Here is a 15,983-nt window from a genome sequence, read left to right as displayed (position 1 = left end):
TGGGATGATGTCTTCTTGTTTTTTAATTCAACTGCTGGATGAACCTCCTTTTATTATTAAATACTGCCTTGTCCCTTTTTTTGTATATTCATAGTATTCTTCTTATGTATTTCACAAATGTGTTTTTTTTGAGACAGGTGGGGATTATGTCTCCTCCCCTCCTCATCATTAATGATCTAGTCCAGTATTTACTTTTGCGTGTCTTAACCAATTAATCAATACCTACCTGTTATATGTCATCTGATCTATCGATGAAGTTTTGATTGGTTAATTTTAATTTTTTATCTGTTTCCTGTCTTGCATTTAAGCAATTTTCTACAATGTTTTACTATGACCCTGATGAAGGCCACAAGCCGAAACGCATTGGTCAATTATTAAGCTGGAGTTCCTGCATTGTGAATTCTTACATCCTCTCCATGCACCTTGGAAGTAGGTGAAGTTGTGCCAGAAATTTTTGCTGTAGTTTCAGATACCTCAGCCAAAAGAAAGTCTTCCTCCTTAGAGGTAAAATATTTTTTAAAAAAAAGGATGAGTGGCTCAAGTGTTTAAATAAAATTCAATTTGCACTACATTTAAATCCATACTGAAATAAGGAACCTCATAAATTATAGTTATTAAATGGTTTCTATAATAGGTTTTTGTGTTTTGTTGTAAAATAGTAAAGTTAGGAAATAACTACCTGAACAAAAACAAACACTGGTGGCTAAAAATACCTGAAGCTCAAGTTAGATTACACTACTCTATAGTTAATCATAACAGTGTGACTTGTATAGGTATGACTTCATTTTAACAATGTCTGTGCTAACTTTTGACTGGGAAAAAAAACTAACTAGTAAATCTTTCTGAATACACTAGACTGTAAATATCCTGCAGATATGAACTTAAGCACTCTGACTGTGAGCTTACTGTGCGAGTGCCTCGGGTAAAGGGTACAACTTTTTGGAGACGCTCAAATTAAAATACAAAATAATGAAAATATGATCAATATGTGATACCAACAGGAAGAGCAAAATCTATCACAAAAGTAATGCTTTTCTATTTTGTAAAAAATAAAAGTAAAAAAATAAAAGTATGACCATATGAATATTCCTGTAATCTCAAAGTAGGGACTAATAAGTGATATTCCAGCAAAAGCTTCTGTATTTGTTCTCTTCAGCCCACTTGGTTTACGGTTTACTCAGCGAGTTTAATCTGTTAAACTTTAGTTTGATGTTGATGCAAATTTGAAATGGCTCAACAGAAAGACACAGAGCTGCCAGATTACTTAAAAATATTTTGTCATGGCTGCAGACACAGTGAAAATTGTTTCTGTGAGAATAAAGTCATTTTATTTGAATCCCTGGTGGTCAACAAAGTATTTTTTATCCCCTTAGGACACAATAACCTAAAACAGACATAATATTTCACACAAAACACGTGACAGTGGCATTTGGACATATTAAAAAGGAAAAATCTGTAAACATTTACTGCTACTTTGGCTCCGTACTTGACAGGCCAACCTCAGGCACAATATAATAACAGGCAGCATCATCACCGTGCTCTACGCTGTCTTCTTTGTAGTGCTGACAGCGCCGGCCTTGTAGCAGAGGATCTGAGCCAGGAGGACACAGCTGAGACAGGCTGACAGTATGTGTGACAAACTCACAGGAGAGTTTCCATTTTCCTATAAAAAAAGTTTCAAGTTCTTCCAGTTAGTATACCTACAACTATGCGGTTGTACACGTATGTCTGCTAGTAATTCTTAACTGCATACCTGTAAAGAAACAAAGGCCACACCCAGAGACCCTGCAAATGAAAGCAACACTGACAGAGTGGATAGTTGACCCGTGTGGCTGTTGTGATAGTTTGTTATAGCCTGGAGAACCTGTAAATAACAAATCCACTAAATATGTTCACCGTGCACTTAAAAAAAGAAAAATGACAGTTCAGCGATCACATTTATCATAGAACAGCTCATAAATGAGGCAAGTTGATAAGTTGCTACCTTGCTTGCAATGAAAGCCGCCAAACTGGAGGCCTGTATCACTGAGATGACGGCTGCTGCTGCATAGGAGCGCAGGAGGAGCATCACACCACTGAGAGCAAAGAGGAGCAGAACTCCTGCAACAGAAACAGAAACCACAATTATATAAGATGTAGACTGAACTGAAATATTAAAATCACAAGATTAAAAGCTGACAAAATGATTAATTAAATAATTATTTTTGAACTCTAATTTAAACAGCTCTTTGTCAGTATGTTTTAGAGAAATGTGGTGAGCACGCTTCCAACGAAGAATATAGCAACACCACAAGGTGGCGCTATTTGAAAGCACAGCCACCCTGTCTTTGAGGGACTTTGTTCAAACCCTACAATCACTACATCACTGTGTTGTTTTTTCCATGTTCAGATATAACGGCTCCAAATATAACACTTGGAGAATCTGGCTGATTCTGCATGACCACAAAAAACACAGAGGTTCTTTGCTGCATTCAGACCCTGCATGACCGCAGCTGATTCCTTAAAGTGTCACTCAAAGTTCATTTCTGTGAAGAAGCAGCCAAGTGCCGGAGATTTCCAATAGTTTCACATTCAAGTCATAAATATCATGCCTTAACCCGCTGCTGTAAATACTCCTCCTTAGCCCAACACTGATTAACTCCTGAAGTCAATCCAGATCCGGGCATTGTTTTAATTAATCCTTTACCCCTGAGAAATAGGGCCAAAAAAAGCAACTGTGTGTTAAATCTCCAAAAATCAGTATCAAATTGAAACGTAAAAACTGGGGGACACTGTCTTAACTGTCTTAACTGTCACTGTCACCGCTTAATTATTTGTATTAGTGTGGAGGGACCTGCCTGCCTCGGTGAAAGTATGTCATGTTGGAGTGCTCTTTGTACTCTGCCTCTGCAAAATCTGCAGATGCATGTGCTCACCTCGGACCGTATCACCGCGATAATGGAGGATGAGGAAGACGATCGCCACTGTCTGGGCAAGCGTGAAGAGCCTATCAGCCCAGGCACTGTTGAACAGTTCACGTGAAATACATTTAAGGTAGCACAGAAAAAAAAGGTAAAAATAAATAAATAAATAAATAAATAAAAGTCACTGTGTTTAAGTTGAGAGAATTTGGGGTGTGCCTATGCAGGGCTTGAGCAAGTGAGTCATGCATGATGAACAGACTGAGAATTTGAACTTGAGTGGTGTAAAGCATGACATGAATGGGAAATACTATGAATGGTGTGATCTGCGCATCAGCTTACTTACAAGAGAGGGAAGTTGTTGGCCATAGCGTACACAACAGGACATGAGAAAGAATAAAGCTGCAAGAAGAAGGCGCTAAGACTCAGACCCTCTGCACTTCCTCCCCATAACATCTTTATCAACTGAGGCAGTTGTGCTGCATGGAAACAACAGGGAATCAGGTGAAATTTGGTCATTAGAGGAGAAATTAATGGTCCATATCTGGACCAACATGAAAAAGACAGAAAGCACTCATTGCAAGTCAAATATCTGAGTCAGTCAGCGTCATTCTAAAATTAGGCCAAAATGCAGACGCAGAGAGGTAAACTGAGATAAACAAAAAATGAGCCGCTTATCGACTGTTTGCAGGTCGTCATGAAAGCAAAACACGAAGTCAAAACGATACACTAGTGAATCATAAAGCTTGAACACACACACTGGGGGGAAGTGAACAGAAACTCTGATAAAGGACAATCACCTCTCTGTGTAGGTGATTGAGGCAGAGAGGAGACACGTGGGGGGAAACAACTGATCCAGATCACACAGGAGGAGACAAGGAAGGTAAAACTAAAAACAAAACATAAGGAACAACTAACTAGGTGAGATAACTAATCGAGGGGAAGAGGGCGGATCAATGAGGGAGAAATTAAACTCTAGACTAAATGTGCTAAAAACACACAAATCAAACATGAACATCAAACAAACTAGGAATCAAAGAGAATATTAAAACCTGAAAGTCTAAAATCTTAAAAATCCCCAGGACCACACAAGTGGAAGGCACTGACCTGTGAAAGTCAAGGATAAATGTAGTTCTATAAATAAAAGAGGGAAACTGAAAATATTTTGTCTTTTTTGGTAATATGAGTAACAGGGTTGTATTGGTCAAAAGGACACACTCAGTGTGGTCACAAAAGACTAGAAAAATACTGGCACTGAACTTTGGTGTACCCATGGTGTTTGTACGTGGGCTTGATCATGTCTATTTATACTCTTCATTTCCCAGACTAAAGAGGTTACAGTAAGAAGGTTGCGCATGCGTTCTGGGACACAATTATTATTATATTAACTAAAATGGACCTATGTCAACAAAATCAAAACAAAAAACAAGCAAGCAAAGAAAAAAGTGGATTTACTCAACTTATTTTGGCTTATATTAAACATGCGAATTAGTTTTAAAAAGTTGGGAGAGTAGATAAAGATGCTATTTTTTTTGCAAGAGGCATATGCATTTTAAATAGTATACTGGGACCATTTGTTCAGCTAGATTTACATTTTGCATCAGGGCAGTGTTTTATGCTTAAGAATTTTGTGCATGGATTATTTCTAAATTCAAGGGCGGGACTGAAAATGTCCTGCAATTCTGATTGGCTCATCTGTACTGAGAGCTGCCTGTGACAAATTTAGAATTTTTGGAACTGTAACCACATAAATACGCAAATATTCATGTGCATTGTGCTGTGACATGAATCCGTTTCCCGCCGTCGTTTGTTTCTGCATTTTGCATGAAGACGACATGCTAATGCGGTGGCTTAACCGCTTGGCCAGATGTTATCTGCACCAGCAATGAGGTAGTCTTACAAAATGTTATGATGATTTGATTATTATCCATCATGATTAGCGTGTAAAGGGAGGTTAGAGGGAGGAAAAATGCGATTGCGTTAATATGTCTTTTCTTGTTTTGTTTCTTAAATGTGAAACTGCCCTGTTAATGAACCTCGTTTGTCATTGATACAGTATGCTGTGATCTGCTTTGAAACACATGATTAAATCACGGCGTCTTACCCAGGAATGTGTCCAGTATGATCCAGAATCCGGCAGTTTTGTTTAGTACGAACTTTAGGCATGGCACTGTAACACAAAAGAAAACTCTCAGACGATGAAGATGTACCTTAACGTCAGATCTCCAAATACGTATGCACTGTAGGTGGCAAAAGGCAAAAACAAAACAAAACAACATCTTTACTTTCCCTCGTCCCCACGCACCCTCCGCCCCGCCCCCGCTATCACTCATATAGAGCATCTGGAAAAATTAAGTTTCCATTTCACCCGGTCGGTTGAAAGTGTCAGCCGGAAGCCTCACCGTGAAAGTGAAAGTTCAGGAAGAGCTCGTAGTAGCATTTTTCTGGCATTAAATAAGTTACAAGAAACTCTTTGATGGTTGACGTGGCCATGGTGGCTCAGCCGTAGCCGGGAATCATCAGCGACAGGGGGAGTGGTCCAAAGGTTTCCCAGAGTTTACAGTGGAGTCCAAAGAGGATAAAGAGCCACACGTTTGACCTCTGAGATAAAACCACAGTTTCCAAGAGAAAAAAAAAGTTATCCAGCTTTTGTATTCTTTGTTGTAATGGTAAAGAGGTTACTACAATTATGGGATGTTTCTGGAGAACTGCACAGTTTGAACATAACTAACTTCAGTTGTGTGCAAAGTACTTAACTGACATCTACTTCTCATGCTCTGCTAAAAGCTCTGAAACAAATTTCACATTTTTCATTTCATAGCTGAGCTACAACAGTGTCTTCGTAGGAGAGGGCATTATCTGCGGGTGTACTGGAGGGTTGACCAAAACATGTGACGTACTAATCCTGCTTGTAGCCTCCCACACATCTGGAATTCCGATTACAAGAAAGCACAGAAAATCTCCCCAAGTATGAAAAACCAGACTACAATCATATCTGGTTTTCATCCCAGGGTGTTCTCGCTTAAGAGTAGCTGATTTATGGTGGGGGAGGAAATCAGATAGAAAACAGTCCTAAATAAGGAGGTGCTGAGACTTCCGAGCAGTAGTTTTTATTATTGCTCTTTGCTGAGTCTTTGTAGCAGTTTTTTTTGGTATCAAAAGTAGGAAGCCTCCCGCTGGTGAAAATTTGATAACTAAATCAACAAAATGTGAGTTTAACAAAACACTGAAACAGATAAAGGCTGTAGGTTTTACATAAATGATCACACATTTGTAGAGGTTTTATGCCCAGGTTTAATTAGTTAGGCCTTTTGTTTTCCCCAGAGCGGATACTTTGAGCAACCCTACCACTGAACCATCATCATTATGACGCCACCATTAAGAAACCTGCAATTTTTCACAGGGGATGAATGTTTGATAAAGACGTTCAGTTTTGGCTCAAAACTCCTCTACTAGCTCCCTATTTTTAATAAAATGAACCCACCAATGCAAATACGCTTCAAACTTTTTTTTTTTCATGTAGGACGTCTTTCCTCTCAAAAAAAGAAGACCAAAAAAAACCCCCAAAACAGGAAGGATGTGCACTAAAATGTGATGAACAGAAAGTCTTTAATCACAGTTGGTTAGTTTTCTCTGTGACAACATGTGTACTGGAAAATGCTCGCGTATCATTGCCTATACTCTGTACCCGATGGTGCTTCTGTCCATCATCTGCAACATCGTGCTGTTCTTCCCTGACCTCAGCGCCAAGTATGTGAAAGAACAGCACATCACTGGAGAGGTCATGTACATGGGGGGACTCATTGGAGGAGGTTTATTGGTGAGTTTTCATTTCTCTTATGTGCTGGATTGTAAGGGTGGGAGCCAAGTCTTTATTATTATTATTATTATTATTATTATTATTATTATTATTATTATTATTATTATTATTATTATTATTATTATTATTATTGTTATTATTAGTATTAGTATTATTATTACATCTAATAGATGGTCTGATAGATGGTGTAAACTATAAAATATACTGTAAAACCTCAATTTGAACAGACTATAAATGGTTTTACAGACTAGTTTACTCCAAGTACAGATTTTGTGCATTGGTTAAAACAAAAACAAAAACAAAAACAAAAACAAAAACAAAAACAAAAACAAACAACAACAAACGACCTGGAATTTGTTTAATCTAGAACAGGGGTGTCAAACTCAAATATACAGTGGGCCAAAATTCAAAACTGGAACAAAGTCGCGGGCTAACATTAATATTTATTGAAAAAAAAAATCTTCCTCTAGATATAAGAATGAATCTTTTCTTATGGACTCAAACAAGTTTTGCTGAAAATCTGAATATGGAACAAGCAAAGCTTAATACTAAACAATATATATATTAGCTGTATAATACCAGTAGGCCAGCTCTAATAGTAATTTGGTATGGCTTCGCGGGCCAAATGTAATTAGGCTGTGGGCCAAATTTGGCCCGCGGGCCAGAGTTTGACACCTATGATCTAGAAGCTCTTCAAATCTTACTGAAAATTTGGTGCTATTTAAAGGTTTAGAGTGGCTGAACTTAACTAACCTCTTAAGTGCTGTTGAACTGGTTTCTTGTTGATGATGCATGCAGAGTAGTTTAACTCTGTGTGTACCACCACAGGTTTTCATGTCAGCACTTTCCATTCACTTGACTGGAGAGCACGGGTGCTGCGCAAATCGCTTAGGGGTGAGTAACTTTGAACACATTTCTGGTGACAGGTACATCTCAGTAACTGGTAAAGGAATTGTTGTTAAATGACTACTTGCAAGATCAGGAAGAACTGCCAAAGTCTCTAAATAAAGGATAAAAAGTGTCCTGTATTCACCACACCTTAAAGGTCTTTAAGCAAAAACTGCAACAAACAAAACAACAACAACAGGGGACAGTTTTCAAGTACACATGGGGGCGCTATCAACATCATCGTGTTCGAAGAAAAATGATTGTACTACTTGGAACACTTGGATACTTGGAATTCAAAATTATTTGGAGGTGAAGCACGGTGGTGATAGCATCATGTGGTGTGACTGCTTTGCTACAAGATATGCTGGTAGGATGGCAGTATAAGGAAGGACATTAAAGCAGATATATTCAGTTCACACGTAAGTGTTTACGGGTGTGCGACCAAGCTGAGAGACACTTCCAAAAAGAAGAAATATTTTGGTGTTGTATCACTATTACGCAATATTTAAGTCCATTTAAGTACAAATTACCACAAATACTAACTCAATTAATTTCTCCTTCTTTTTTGCCAAACAATATGCCAAATTAAACAATAAGCTTAACGAAAGATTTGCATCAAGATTAGAACAATGCAATGACAGATAAGCAAAACAAAACACCATTATGACATGCACATGCATGCACAACTGTGAATCTTGACTAGAAACTATTATCTTGTTTTAATAATAGAGGTATGTTGGGACATCAGTCTGTAGTTCGTGATAGGATAGGAGCTAGAAAGGACATTGGACAGTTATTTGGCTTTTCTTTCTTAAACTTATAAATACATACATACAATAAAAACAGTTTCACACAAATCTTAGAAGAACAGAGGTGAAATATTAAAAGCTGCTCAGAATTCACTGTTAATACCAAATGTCTTAATCTGCAATAGAAATGTTTTTATGACCTGTCATTGTCATTTAACTCTGGCAGATGTTCCTATCTATTCTGTTTGCTGCACTGGGTGCGGCGGGTGCCGTTTACAGCTTCATTGCAGCATTTCTTGGCTTAACAAATGGCCCCCTCTGCAAATCTGAAACCGGTGATTGGCAGAGACACTTCCAAAGCAGGTGACAAGCAGAAGCAGTTTTCCAAAGACACTTGTTAAAATCCTCAATAAATTCTGGTTGCTCATAAACCTCTTTTCTTCACGCAGCAATATGACCTACCTGACTGACTATAAGTCGTGGGCGAAGTGCAGTGAGCCAAAGAATGTGGTGCTGTTCAATACTGCGCTGTTTATGACTCTGCTCATAGCCAGCTGCCTGCAGGGGTTGCTCTGTGCCATGCAGATAATCAATGGCCTTGCCGGCACTCTGTTTGGAACCTGTGACAAAAAAGAGGTGAGGTAAAAAGACCACACATTGATGTTTCACATAAGTTACACTCACCAGCGGCTCCTTGATTTTATTGACGTTTGTTCTTTCAAATTACAGCATGCATAGGTTTCTGATCAGGAGGCTTTTGACTGTTTGCATTTACACCACATCTGAAGAGGAGTCTAGAAGAAGTGTTCCTGCCTTCAGTACATCTATAGTGTATGCTTGCTCTAAAAGTATTGTTGGGGTATTTTAATATGCTTGAGGCTGCTGTTACATATACACATTAGCGTCCGCTGTGAAACGAGTACAGTATTGCAAATAATTCACGCTAATCATAGAGTCAGATAGAAATAAACTGCTTGAAAATAAATGCTTCTGGTCCACAGCTACACATTTGTCTCGTGTTTTGTCATTACAGTCACTAAAAAATATACTAATACAACTGCAGTGATATTTGAGAGTGCACCTCTTTGTTTCACTCCACACAAACTTTATTCTGTCTATCTATCCTGTATAAATGCGATTTCATGTTCCAGATGCATTAACAAACTTCACGGTTTTTCTAAAAAGAATAATCAATCAAAAATGCAATCCACAGCACTCAAAACATTGCTGTGTGTGAGGAAGGTGAGGAAGTGAACTTCAGATCTCATGATAACCTTTATGGCAACTGAGTAATCTTGCCTCACCCTAAGTGTTGCCCAGACACCAAACATGTTTTGTTCAGCATGAGTTTCTCTCTCTCTCGTTGTCAGTACAGTGCCTAGATAATATACTAATGTACTGATATATACTAATACATGTGTCTTTGATTTGCTTGATGCCCAATATAACTGCAGAGACATTTAAGCCTAGAAATTACAAAAGTATGTATGTATGTATGTATATGTATATATATATATATATATATATATATATATATATATACATATATATATATATATACATAATCACTGTTTTCCTGTGGTTATCATATTGAACTCTCTTTCCCTTGGTGTGTTGCTATAGCAGCGGCAAAACAAAGCTGTGTGTTGAGCATGCACTAACAGTGTCGATGTATGACATTGTTATCTTACACTGCTATTTGAACATGTCTCTCACACTAAGGAGTGGTGGCTGTTATACATTCCAACAACAAAAGAAACTCACTCTTTTTAATATGTGTATGTGACAAGAAAAGATCACACATAGACTTTGGGGGCTCTTATATAAATAAAAAAGTACAAGTACAAGAAAATAAAAAGACCTGTTTGAATGCACCGTCATACTGTTAGCAATCAAAGTTGGATCCATTGCTGAGGAAGGAAAATCTACAGAGCTTGACATACACAGAGATAAAGCGCAAACATTATATGGTTTTGACACGTTTAACAATTCGTACAGTTGGTCATGAGTAGCAATCAGACAATTCTATTCTGACACTTGCCGCACTTTAGCATATGACCCTGCAAATTTAGTTTAAAATGACGACCCTTCAAATTTCATCAGATCCAGGGGTTGGTGTCCTGGTCACCCTTTCACCCACTTGAGACTTCTCAGAGTTCTGGTCACACAAATGTTTCATCTTGACCTGCGGCTTTTTTAGGTTCTGTTTTGTCAACTGACCTGCCCTATAGAGTCTGCCGCAAACCATTAACACGGTCTATCAATTTCACAGGTGATTCATCTGATAACCACTTATCCCACTGCTAAAGGTCCTCATACCTTTTGTCTAAAGACCATAAAAGTCATTAGGGCTTAACCTATTCTCTGACAGACTTCTACACCCATCTGTGACTTAATGGGTAACCAATTTTCAGCCAAGACCCGATTTCCAGCCAAATCATTTCCCCAAATCACCTCTATGCCATGGATAGGTAAAGCAGACTGAACCCCAATGAACCCCAACATGGATATCATCCACAAGCCCACACAACAGCCTGGCTTTATTCAGTGTTGGATTTTTTCTGTTAATAATAAAGACAATAAAAAAACTTACAATGGACAGAAGAATAAAAGAAAAAAACACCACTCATAGCAGAGAAACACAGACAATTGGTCTAGTCATATTCAACACTCTGAGAATATTAAGCCATCTTTAAAAACCATTACTAAGCAAATATAGTTCAAAGAATAGGATCTCATCACAAATGACCAAGCCTGAGACTAATGAAATCACAGACTTCCTCCAAAGGCAAGTCCAAAGAGACAACTAGCCACATTTTTCTATGCAAGTGGAAGACGCAGAGCACTAAGGGAAACCTTACGAAGTGAAACAAACAAGCGTTTACGTAACTTACTTCAAAATCTTACAAGATCAAGATTACTTTGCAGATGAGCCCCATTTGCCCTGCGTCTATCTTTTTCATGTAACTGGTGGTTAGAGCTGTCCCAAATTTAGAAGCAGAACACCTGAGCAGTTCAGACTCAGGTACACTATAAAAAGCCCTGCCAGAATATCTCTTTTTCTGCTCCTCTCTTCTTCGTGGATGCTCATTGACTGACTTTTTTTTTTTTTGGCACATTCTTACTCATTTTCTTTTACCTGATTTTTGTTTATAAGAAAAATGAGAGCCACATATGAGAATATTCATTTAAAATTTCAATAGAATAGTAGCAGTATAACGTCCTCGTAAGTGGATCTCAGGCCTTGTAGAGCAAAATTGAGCATTTTGGTCTAAATAACCCAAAATGTGATGTCCACATATGTGGACACCAGGTCCTAGGAGGTTAAGCCAATTTTGGTATTGTTAGCCTAAGTCTATGTGTGGGCTCCATATTTCTTGTCACATACTCTGAGCTGGGTTCTGACATATAAACATGTGTCTCACACAAATCTAGTGTGCTTGCTTGTATTTAATCCCAATGAGCATTTTGGAACTCTGATCATGCAGCTTATTTCTCAGCAGTGACATGCTCGGCACCAACATGTGTCAATAAGGGGACCAGTGTGTAGTTATAAAGTTGACCGAACAACGTCGTTATCTAATCATGCCAGCGAGTGAACAACACAAGGCTTGTGTCTCTATAATTCCACAGGGTGAGTCACACATGCTTCCGCAGCCTATCCCATATCTTTTTTGTCACTGGTTTTCACTACACCTCCCACATCCTGACCTCCCTCCCACTGGTTACTTTTTCTTCCCCAGTCACATTTAAGTGGAGCCTCTTTCGACAAGCAAGAATCATCTGAGCTCAAACTTTGCTACCAAGTTAGTAACTTTCTCCATCTGCAGACATGTGCACTGGAAAATGTTCCCGTTTTATTGCTGTTGCTCTGTACCCACTAGTAGTCATATCTATCATCTGTAACATCGTGCTGTTCTTCCCTGATGGGGACGTCACTTATGCCAAAGACGGACATATTACCGAGGAGGTGAAATACATGGGGGGACTCATTGGAGGGGGTGTAATGGTGAGTGGTCTTTTTTATTTTTCAGTCTGTGGCAGAAATTAAACATTTTTATTCTGTATATTTGCAAGGTTCAAAAGTCAGAATGCACTTGGTGCGCATTGCTTCTCAAAACATGAATGAAGGCTCATGTTTGCATGTTTACAGAGTCTTTTAAATATTCCACTAATATCTGACTGAATATTATGTCCTATCACCTCCTTTGTCCTTCTACAGGTGTTGCTACCAGCACTGTACATTCATTTAACTGGTAAACAGGGTTGCTGTGGAAATCGCTGTGGGGTGAGTCAGACATGAGTACAGTAAGATGTTGCAAGTGGTCGATTAGGGAGGCTTGATTAAGTTTAATGATTAATGCATCATATGCAATCTTCACTGAAAGGAGATTTGAACTCTGCAAATTGTCAGTAAATAGTTAAAAATAACATCAGTAAGATCAGTGGAAATACAAATAGCTATTGACCTGAAATGTTAAAGTATATGCCACAAGGTCACTCCAATGTGTGTCATACAAACTGGCCCAAAGTAATGATTATTTTATAAAAAGTCCTTAGTTCAATCTTTATTTTCTCCACTTTTGTACTGAGGCTAAATTCAAGTGAAGCCAAAAAGAAGAAGCCAAATTCGCTGCAATTTGCAAGCCACAACAGCATGTCTTTTTAGGTTCCTAATTTACTTAGATGTCATCCTAATTTAATTAGACATCATGTTGTTTGCAGAGTCTCCTTTCTTGATCTCGAGAGAATGTTTAAAGGTTGAAGACACAGGAAAAGGCTCACTGAAATGTTTTTGATAGAGTTAAGCTATGATTACATTGTAAAAATTAAGCCTGCAACAGAAATAGAAAAGGTGACTTAACACAGTACCAGCAAACCTGTTTTTGGTATGTTTGGTTTAGCCTGTACTTAAACTTAAGGTGATCTGTAGTCCATGGGAAAACTAAACAGAGTGCTTGTCCCTCCCTAAATGTTTCATTTATCAACGGGTTGGGGGGTGTCTTTAAACTGTATCATGATTGCATTTGACCTTTATTTTTACTCTCTCTGCAGATGTTCTTATCAATTGCATTTGCTGCAGTGGGTGTTGCTGGGGGCCTGTACAGTTTAATTGTTGCAGCACTTGGTTTGCAGAATGGGCCTCTCTGCAAAACTGTACTGATCTGGAGAACGCCTTTTAAAGAACTCACGGGGTAAAAAAAAAAAAAAGCACAGGAGTGACTTCCTCATGACACGTTTGATATGTTTCTTAATTCTTAGTCATTTATAAATCTCCTCTCTTGCACAGTGACGACAACTACCTGAAGAACGATAAATTGTGGAGCTTATGCACAGAGCCCAAGAACATTGTGCAGTTTAACCTTGGACTGTTCGGCACTCTGCTGGCCACAAGCTGCCTGCAGGTGATCCTCTGTGCCATACAGATGATCAACGGGCTCTTTGGCTGTCTGTGTGGAACCTGCAACAAAGAAGTGCTTTGAAACCGAGTTCGCCTTAAAAGAACAATAGGTAAAAATAATTACATCGCAAATGATTTGCTTCTCAGATTTATATAGAGAGACTTAACTTACAGACTTAACTTCTCTTATCTGTATACTTATTATTTATTCATTCCTTAATCTACAGACACTGAGAGTTCCTGACAATTGATGGGCGCCCCCTGCTGGATGAATGAGGAAAAACCTCTTGTCTACATCTGCATAAAACATTCTCTTTGATTTTTTACTATTTAAAAAAAAAAGAACTTTTTTTGTATTTCATGCTTCACATATTGCAGAAATTTTTAATTTACTGTTGTGCAATCTTTTTTTGTAATAATAAATCCACAACATTAGAAATGAGTTATGCTAATTAGATGGCCAGTTTTATACAATCTGGCTTGAAACATTGCAGCTAAAGTTTTACTATGTTTTTTTTAAAAAAATTCTAAAAAGTATATCTTTTGAATAATTGTGTTTTACACCACTGATAGGTTTTAGTGGCTATTACTAACATTACATTAGTAGTGTACTATATTACTAATATCTTACTATAATTAATGTAATAACCTTCAGAGCAAAATAAAATACATGACAAATGTCTTTTTATTATTATAATAAATACCAGCCTTGATATACAAATATTTAAGTGTTATGTCAAATTGTTAACCAGCCCTAGATAAACTGACACATAGTCAGGCAGTTTTGGTTTCACTGACGTACATGAATAAATAAATAAAAAGGTTACACAAGAATTGAAAAAGATTAATGATAATTAATTATTTTAGTTGCTACACCAGGTTTTATGTAAGTTAAAATTAAATAGCATGTGCCACTTTACTATTTTTACATAGTCTTTAACCTCTTAAGACCCGAACTCTTCCACGGCATGCATTTTTAATTTCTCTTTGATATTTGGGCTGATTGGGACCTGATGAATGTAAAAACAAAGAATTACCAGATTTTTATTTATTTATTTATTTTACCTATTTTTTGTTCCTAAGAAAAATGAGAGCCACATGTGAGGATATTCGTTTAAAATTTCGATAGAACAGTAGCAGTATAATGTCCTCGTAAGTGGATATCAGGTCCTTGTAGAGCAAAATCGAGTATTTTGATCTAAATAACCGAAAATGTGATGTCCATATATGTGGACGCCAGGTCCTAGGAGGTTAAGCAATGACCTAGAAGTGGCGCATGTGAAGTGGATTGTTATGATTTCCAAACACCACCAGGGGGCGCTTTCATAAGAATTCTCCTCTCGAGGAGGGTAAGTAGACTAACATTTGAATTGCATTCATTTCAATTCAATTTTATTTATATAGTCCCAAATCATAACAACAGTCCCCTAATGGTTGTCATGACCACTGATCAACAACCATGACAAACTGCACATTAATGATCAAGGAACTGATCTCACAGCCCATTGTTCTTTTAGTTAGCTAGTTTCAGTCATTGTACAAATGTACTGTTTATAAGATTGGGGAAACCTGCAGTCAGCTGAGACGTCACTTGGATGAGTGACGAAACGTTTCTCCCACTGAACACGCTACATCCAGATGAACAGATTCAAATTTTGGAAGAAACTTCCACCAGAACCAGGTTCAGGGAAGGGCGGCCATCTGCTGTGACTGTTTGGGGTTGAGAGGAGGGAGGAAGGACAAAAGAAAGAGAAAGTCTATTTTCTCTATAAAGAATGTTAGTGTGGTTTAGAATTGTAATGTGGACATGTTTAACCATAATGCACAGCCCCACATTGGATGAAAATCAAACACAACTCCCCTCCATGAATCGCCACCTTATCAAGGAGTGGTTTGTGTCCCCCAGTGATCCCAGGAGCGATGTTGTTCAGGACAATTTCCCCCTATTAGGGTTTCCCATGGGAGATTACCTGGCCCCTCACCTATGATCAAAGAGAAAATTGAATTAGAGAAAATTAGCACCTCCAAGTCCGAGACCGTGGTTCTCAGCCAGAAGAGAGTGGAGTGCCCACTCTGGGTCAGGGACCAGCTACTGGCCCAAGTGGAGGAGTTAGAAATCCCAGGGTGTTGTTCACAAGTGAACGCAAGAATGACAGATGGATCGGGGCGGCATTTACAGTGAGGAGAATGCTGTACTGATCTGTGTCCCCCTGGTTGAGAGGAGG

At 38.2% G+C, this 15,983-nt stretch overlaps 3 protein-coding genes across 3 annotated transcripts; 2 read left to right on the top strand and 1 right to left on the bottom strand.

Moving 5' to 3' along the window:
• Positions 1-1,345: 1,345 nt before the first annotated feature.
• LOC102784183 (mannose-P-dolichol utilization defect 1 protein-like) lies at positions 1,346-5,435 on the bottom strand. Its single transcript, XM_006802198.3, has 7 exons — positions 5,303-5,435; positions 5,005-5,070; positions 3,247-3,379; positions 2,916-3,001; positions 1,985-2,100; positions 1,754-1,864; positions 1,346-1,663 (listed from the first exon to the last, which is right to left on the bottom strand). Exons 1-7 carry the CDS (start codon positions 5,391-5,393, stop codon positions 1,541-1,543), a joined length of 726 nt encoding a protein of 241 aa, XP_006802261.2. The 5' UTR covers positions 5,394-5,435; the 3' UTR covers positions 1,346-1,540.
• Positions 5,436-6,459: 1,024 nt separating this feature from the next.
• Positions 6,460-9,350, top strand: LOC102783914 (transmembrane 4 L6 family member 1-like). The gene is made up of 5 exons (XM_006802197.3): positions 6,460-6,720; positions 7,549-7,614; positions 8,584-8,720; positions 8,807-8,993; positions 9,087-9,350. The coding sequence occupies exons 1-5, from the start codon at positions 6,544-6,546 to the stop codon at positions 9,093-9,095; spliced, it is 576 nt and encodes a 191-aa protein (XP_006802260.1). The 5' UTR covers positions 6,460-6,543; the 3' UTR covers positions 9,096-9,350.
• Positions 9,351-11,685: 2,335 nt separating this feature from the next.
• On the top strand, positions 11,686-14,439 carry LOC102783623 (transmembrane 4 L6 family member 5-like). The gene is made up of 6 exons (XM_006802196.3): positions 11,686-11,991; positions 12,101-12,366; positions 12,580-12,645; positions 13,413-13,552; positions 13,648-13,868; positions 13,986-14,439. The coding sequence occupies exons 2-5, from the start codon at positions 12,190-12,192 to the stop codon at positions 13,838-13,840; spliced, it is 576 nt and encodes a 191-aa protein (XP_006802259.2). The 5' UTR covers positions 11,686-11,991; positions 12,101-12,189; the 3' UTR covers positions 13,841-13,868; positions 13,986-14,439.
• Positions 14,440-15,983: the final 1,544 nt, after the last annotated feature.

The sequence above is a fragment of the Neolamprologus brichardi genome, chromosome 10 (assembly GCF_056152115.1).
Source record: "Neolamprologus brichardi isolate AB-2024 chromosome 10, ASM5615211v1, whole genome shotgun sequence".
Classification (NCBI taxonomy): domain Eukaryota; kingdom Metazoa; phylum Chordata; class Actinopteri; order Cichliformes; family Cichlidae; genus Neolamprologus; species Neolamprologus brichardi.
The sequence above is the reverse complement of the archived record's forward strand: the minus strand, read 5'-3'. Positions and strand labels throughout refer to the sequence as shown.